A 7,483-nucleotide genomic window follows, 5' to 3' on the forward strand; every position below is an offset into this window, starting at 1 on the left:
AATATATATATATATATATATATATATATATATATATATATATATATATTACCCTATTTTTACAGAGTGAAGTGGAATTTTTGGACGGTTGGCAACCCTGTTTACCATTACGCTTTTGAATCAAAGATTGCAAATATTTTTTTATAATTTATGTTTTCAGAGAAATGTTTCAAAAATTATGTAAATGACCACTTTATCTTTTGATATTAATTTTTATGGTTGGCATCCTTGAGTTTCCAGCGCTGGTTGATCAGGAATCCTTCTCAAATAATATAACTCACAATGAATCATGGCACTTGCAATTCAAGTCCATTCATTTTCATAGACAATTCAACATTAACCAATTTCTGTAAATAGTTTGTGGCCAAAAGAGAGACAACACGTGAAACAACGTATAACATTTCGATCTCCCCGGACCTTGTTCACACAAGTATTCTGAATCAAAAGGACAAAAGAATATCGTGTTACAGGACTGTAATGCCAAATAGCCAAATTAAAGGAGGAGTCACTTCCCTTACATCCTTCTATTCTTTTTGATTCAGAATACCTGTCTGAACCATGTCCAGAAGGATCGAAACGTTATACATTGAATCATTGTTTCAAGTATTCTTTCTCTCTTTTGGCCACTAAATGCATTAACACCTCAAATTTTGATTTTACTTTTGAAATGAATTGACTTGAACTGCAACTCTAATGTTTGGGTTTATTGTGAGTAGGGTTATCTTTTGAACCTTGTTCTTTCACATATGCATACCAATGGAGGTTTTGATGTGCTTTTCAGGGCAGAAATGCAACTCAAAAAGGACACCAGACTGATATTCCTTTCTTTTGTATTCACTATGTTGGCTAAAAAAAAAAACTGCATCAAACCGTGTCTGATTCCAGCCCAAGGGTATGTGCACATGGCATCTTGTAGATGCCGATGTACCGGCTGAGTTTTTGCGATAGAAAGATGCTTACAGAAATCTGCTGGCGGTATTTTTACTGAAGAGACTTTGTTGACAACTTAGTCGTTGCTGCTGCCATTTTTTTTTCTTTAGTAACTATGTATGAAGTAGTGAGCTCTCCAATCAAAACTTATTTACATTGGAGAGTCCTCAGTGGTTGATACCTTTTTAATGGCTAACTGAAAAGATGGTAACAAGTTGCAAGCCTTCGAGACTACGCAGGTCTCTTCATCAGGCTAGTATAACACAAAATCTGAAGAGTGACAAATATATATATTTTCCCCCAATCAAAAGTTTGTTCCAAAATCTCAGCAAAAAATTCCATGTGAACTCACCCTAAAATGTTTTCCTAAAATACGTGGTAGAAGAACAAACGCAGCAATGTGAGGTTTTTTTTTTCCAGATTGGGTGATGTATTACTCTCTGTGCTCAAACATGTTGAAAGGAGAACTTGTTTAACATCTATTGCCAATCTTTTCGACAGTTGCCTTGTAGTAGGCTATTAGTAAAGGAATAAAGATATTCTAGAAATCCCTCGCTACTTTTCTCCAGCAATCTTAATTCTTCAATTTCATATGCTTCTCACCTACTATGAACTAGATTTGCCTTGTGATTTCAATAATCAATTAAGACTTCCAGCAACACTTCAATACTGTTTTTTAATATGCTTAATACCAAGGCGGCAGGTACCACCCAAATAAATCCACTGACTTCACATTCAATATTTTCTCTTCAAACCACAATCTATATATGAGATCATTTTATCTCTCCTGCACCTTGGTTAGATTACATGTTTGGGATAAAAATGATCTAGAATTTACTTATAATGGAACCACACATTCCAAGACATTTCCAGTGATAAGTATAGGACCATAGAGATGAAAAATTAACAGATGTAGGAAAATAGATGGAGCTCTGTGTTTTGACCACTTTGTAAAAGTTTGGAAAACTACCCTTGTTATCTATAACGCATAGATTAAAATGTCCAAAAGCAGAAACCCACCAAACGGAAACCCATAAACAGTCAGTCATGGTTTAAAATTCCATTAGCGATAAGCAATTTGTATTTTGCTTAATCAAAGATATATTTAGTTTTTATCATGAAGTGTATTATTAAAAAAGGACTATTGTTTGTGAACATCTTTCCTAGAAACCGGACATCTAGATGGCTATGACCATGTTAAGTTGAATGGTATAGTCAATGGCTTTTGAAAACTTAGATTCAAAGTCCAAAAGCTAGTCAAACATAAGTGGAAACAGAAAGAAAATGATCTTTGCAAAGGAAGAAAAACAAGTAAAATTTTAAAAGGCTCCCTTCTCTTTCAAACTGGAAGTTTACAATGGGAAACTATGTCCTGGCATCATGATTCTGTAAACTAAATACTATTCTGGCACACTGGGTTGGCCAACTTTTATTTAAGTTAGAAGAAAACTTTTATGAGGAAAGAAAAGTAGTTATGACAAGAATCGCAGGAAACGATAAGTAGAACACCCTGTATGGTTATTAGAAGAGTAGACAGAACGTGAGTTATATTTGTAGAACTTCAGAGAAATTCACGCTTGCGGAAATACAACAAACGATGGCTCCTAAATTTATAAACTCACAATATCCTATAAAAATAGGAAAATGGGTTTCATATATGAAATTGGGCAAAATTCTTTGGCCTCAAAAATATCTAAAGTAATGCATTAAAAAGTTATTTCAAAAGTTTATAAATATTAAACCATTTACAACAAAAACCACAATCCTGCAGGGAGCTTACACCATGCTTCATTGTTGGATATTCAACCAATAATAGTGTTTGGTAGTATGGTAATTGTTTTGTACAGAAAAATTAACAGAATTTTACTGGACTGTATTTGGGCTCAGTGAGTTGGAATTTAATAGTATAATGTGTGTCTGCTTCCGGTTGTCCTGGTCTTCGAAATTGAGTCCTTTAATTTTTCTCTAATGTGAAGAAAATGGATTTATCTTTTCATAGAATCAGATAATGCTTTACCCCATAAAATTCATTATTCAATTTGTGCCATTTTTCAAGTCTATTTTATATGTGCTCACTTTTTTTTTTTGTTTTTTTTCCGCTTTGTGGGCAGTCTAGCGATTCCAGTCTTAACATCTCTCGAAATGCCAGTTCCCTACAGTGTATTTTTGAATGTGTAAAAATTTTGCCTAAATTTTTGTTACATTTTAGTGCCATTGTGCTTAAATAGTTGCAAGAAAAGCCCAAAAAACAGTTTGACAGGAAGAAGACCCGCATTTTTTTTTTTTTTTTACATTCATGAATCACGTGCGCTATTTTGATTAATTAGGCATCAAAAATGGAAGAAAATACCACAAGACAAAAATTTTTAAACAAAAATTATGAACCAAGTCCCATTTTGTCTTGTTAGTAAAACTTTATCTGTTATTAAGGATTTACTTGTAAAACATTGTATATTCAAGAATTTGTCACATTTTAAGTTCCACCCTTTTCTTACATTCTATCTTCAGCCATGTGCGAGGATAAAATCAATAGAGATTTAATCACTAGGATCCCAACAATTGCTTGAAGTTGCCCAGTGAAATTAATAGGACTTTATAGGCAAACAATAGTTTATTGCATATCTTCTGACATTTATACTTCGATAAATGTCAACCTTTGCTTTTTTATTACTAAAGAAGTGGTAATGTTTAGATATCGTGCTCTTATGATGACACGTTAAAAAAGAAAACCTAAAATAATCACCTAAGATCCAAATTATAAACACTAAAATCTCTTTGATACGACCACCCACTATTGCATTGACAAAAAGTCTTCTACAGGGGTGGTCCTTTAAAAGATGGAGGACCATTATTCATAGCATACAGTATAAGGAAACTGAAAATCCATCACCAGAATATCTGGTGTAGATCAGTGGTGGTCTTCTCAAGAGATGCTCCTTTTGTAGAAGAGCAAAAAAGTCATGCGAAATTATATTAATGTGTGAGTTTATGAAATAAGTATATACATGTGTGTTCTGACCATTATTTGAGGATGTTGCCTTTCCTCCTAATTCAGTTTTCACCTTTTGGGATTTGCTTCTTATGTATTAGTCTTATGAGATGGCTCATCTTTTGTTTAGTCTAATAATGCCAAATTTAATTTGTGGAGTTTAATATAAGAGGAGAACCCGTGCATTGTGCGGTTCATCACTTATGTTACAATCTTATGCACTAAAATTTTTGTATGTAGCCAGGTTTGGAAGATACTCGGATAATGCACATTCTTTGTGTCGGACCCACAAATTCTTCGAATCTTATTAGCATTAGTATATTTTTATACTTGCTTATAGCAAGTGTGATGTGGAAAGCCTACTTCACTGTGTGGCCACATGGGCATTAATGTACCAGCAAAACTCGCCTTGCTCTTAAGAAGTAAAAATCTGCCTTTGAACATATGTTGACACTGCGGTTTTTTTGAAGAGTTTAAAACAGAAACGCTTTAAATCCTCCTTTAAAAAAACAAAAACCTTGGAGTTTCTGCTCAAAAAACTGTGTGCACATACCCTTAGCATTATGCTGGGGAATAGGCTCCAGAAGATTTTAATTGTTGGGGGCAACAACATTTAATTACCCATGATCTTTACATTTCTACTCATAATATTTTGATCTGATATTTACTATTGTCCTTGTGGTTGATGAAATGAACAAAATATTCTTGCTGGAGTTTTGCACTTGTACTTGTATGTCTACAAAATAGAATTTCACGTTGTTCCAACTCTTTGAGCAAAAAGTAAAGCCGGCTCACAACATGTCCAAACTTTCTCACTTTGATATCTGGAGGCATTAGAGAGCGTAGACCCTTATACACACAAATTAGCATAGCCGTCATTTTAATTTTATAAATTTAATAGTACATATGAAAATAAGTAACTTCATAATAGATTTTATTATAGAGATTTGCTTCTTTCTCTGACAGAATTGATCAGTCATTATCAAAGTTCTCAATTCTGAGGCAAAATCGGTATTCAGTAAACACAAACTTTCCCACTACTGAGATAGGAGATGGCATTTTCTACAGATACAATTCTACATTTAGATTTTTTTTCTTTGTTACGCCATTTACTGATCAAATTAATTTATTTTATATTTTGATAGATTGTACATTTCTGAACTCTGTGATACGGGGGTCGTCAGCAGATCTCCGGCTGTCATGACAACCCATCAGCGCCCCGCGATCACATGATGGGGATGACTATGTGTGGTCAGAATGACACGCTTAGTGTCTGTGCGTGTTAAATGCCATGTCGGTGATTGACAGAGGCATTTAACTGGTTTACAGCCGCGGGTGGTTATCGGATATCTCTCTCTCGCGCGCGCGCTCTCTCTCTCGCTCTCGCGCTCTCTCTCTCTCGCTCTCTCTCTCGCTTCCTCTCTCTCTCTCTCTCGCGCGCGCGCGCTCTCACGCGCTCTCTCGCGCGCTCTCTCGCTCTCGCGCGCTCTCTCGCTCTCGCGCGCTCTCTCGCTCTCGCTTGCTCTTGCTCTCTCTCTCATTTTATATGTTGCGTTTTATTTTTAAACTTATTTTTTATAACTACTTTTTTACATTATTTTTTTGTAATCTGCAATATTTGAACTCTTATAGTATACCATAATATTGAAATATATAATTCAATTGACATTTTACTATGAAGCCCAGAATGGCAGCAATGTGGGGCCTTCAGTCATATGTCAGGAAAGGTGCTTGGTCAGCTCTTGTTCAGTATAATTTGCTACTCACAAACTGACTATCATCTTTTAAATGCCCTGATTTTATGCAAGTTTACCTGGAATGATTAACCTCTTCACGACATCTGCCGTACATGTACAAACAAAATATGGGATCGCACTAGGACCAATATTAGTCTATGGGGCCATGCTCATGGTCGATTTTTTTTTTTTCCTCGGACCGCGCCGGTTCGAGGGAAAAATAGTTGTTGCATGTTCGAGTTTGATACAATGTTTGGATCGCACTAACAGTGACACGATGGAGAAATTTTGTTCTCCATCTTCTCCTCATCCGAGAGAATCGGCTCACACTCTGGTCAGAATGCGATTTGCTTGATCGGTCCGATTCTCTCAAATGAGAGAATCTATGGCTGTCTGACCCTAGCCTTAAGGTCATCATTATGATGAAATTTTGCTTCTTGCTGTTAGGACAATTGTCAGCAATTTAACAGATTAAAAGAACCATCTGTAACAGTGCACTTCCTACAGGCTGTTTAGCTATAATTTTTAATCCTCATTTAGCGAATAAGAAAACCAAAATTGCTGACAAATAATCATCTTGCAGTTAGAAGATGCTGGGAAACTGTTGTCTAAAATTGCTGGTTAATGAGATGCTTGATTAAATGTATTCTTAGAAAAATCTACTTAACGTCTAATTAATGGAAAATGCTTGGAAGAAATTTATACATATGAGAAAATTGTGTGCGGTGCTCTATAGCGTAATTAAATCTATATATAAAGTGGACTGTAGCTGTACGTGTATGCAGGTATTATAATGTTCCTGTACTCGGACTGACTAATGCTAATAAGAGCAAAAACCCTACGGTACAGCCCAAAAAAAACTAAATTGCATCCAGACATTACTATTTATTTTGGCAGTGCTTTTCGGGTAAATTTCAACCACTTTATTTCTCTTTTGACCCTGAAGCACATTGTTTGTAGACATCTTGATTCAGTGTTTCCTTTCTTACTCCTTTTTTCCTTGGTCAGTTAGACATGCTCCTTGTCATGATTGACAAACTGGTGGCAATCGATACACAACCTATCAAGCTTATAAATGGAATGGTCGGTCGGGTCTTCCCTAGCCACAAGTCTGTAATTACTTGAAGGAAAAGGCGCTAAAAAAAAATCATACCATACATTTCACTGGTTTTGATGACTGCATTACTCAGATTTGTGTAATCGGTGTACAAAGTGTATTTCTAGTATAGTTTTATTCCAATGCAAATTCATCATAAATTCTTCAGAATTGCATTTTGAAGCATGTGGATAATTTCTGTCTCTCAATAATGTGTGATTTTTCTTCCCACAGCCATCTTAAATGTAGATGATTCAGTTGTGGATCTGGAAACATTAGAAGCTTTGTATGAAAATGTAAGTAGATTTTAATTGTAACCAATGTGTCTAAATTTCACATTAGATAGTGCCACCATTTTTGTATTTGATTTTTGATGCAACAGTTTTTGCTTGAAAGGCGGTAGGGTTCTTTTTGTAATCTTTGTAAAGTTTGCCTATTACCGTATTTTTCAGACCATAAGACGCACCTAGGTTTTAGAGGAAGAGAATAGAAAAAAAATTAAGCAAAAAATGTGGTCAAGATGTACGGTTAAGGGGGAGGGGATCTGCTGCTGACACTGGTATAGGGGTAATGTCCACCAAATCTGTTAATATCCCCCATCCTGGTATATATGCCCCCCTTCCTATTATATGTGGCACCCATCCCAATCCTGGTATGTATGGCACCCCAATCCCCCATCCTGGCATGCATGGCACCCCAATCCCCCATCCTGGTATGCATGGCACCCCTTAT

The 7,483-nt window shown here is 35.7% G+C and overlaps 1 protein-coding gene across 4 annotated transcripts in view; it reads left to right on the forward strand.

The window, feature by feature from the left end:
* Nucleotides 1-7,483, forward strand: part of FMN1 (formin 1) — a 336,510-nt gene that overhangs the window by 280,449 nt on the left and 48,578 nt on the right. For all 4 annotated transcript variants that reach the window (XM_073639006.1, XM_073639007.1, XM_073639008.1 and 1 more), the window contains one exon: nt 6,986-7,047. In XM_073639006.1, the coding sequence (XP_073495107.1) occupies nt 6,986-7,047 (62 nt within the window). The remainder of the gene's footprint in view (nt 1-6,985; nt 7,048-7,483) is intronic.

Source organism: Phyllobates terribilis, unplaced genomic scaffold (assembly GCF_046119375.1).
Source record: "Phyllobates terribilis strain yellow unplaced genomic scaffold, ASM4611937v1 Scaffold_7__3_contigs__length_470593459, whole genome shotgun sequence".
NCBI classification, from domain to species: Eukaryota; Metazoa; Chordata; class Amphibia; order Anura; family Dendrobatidae; genus Phyllobates; species Phyllobates terribilis.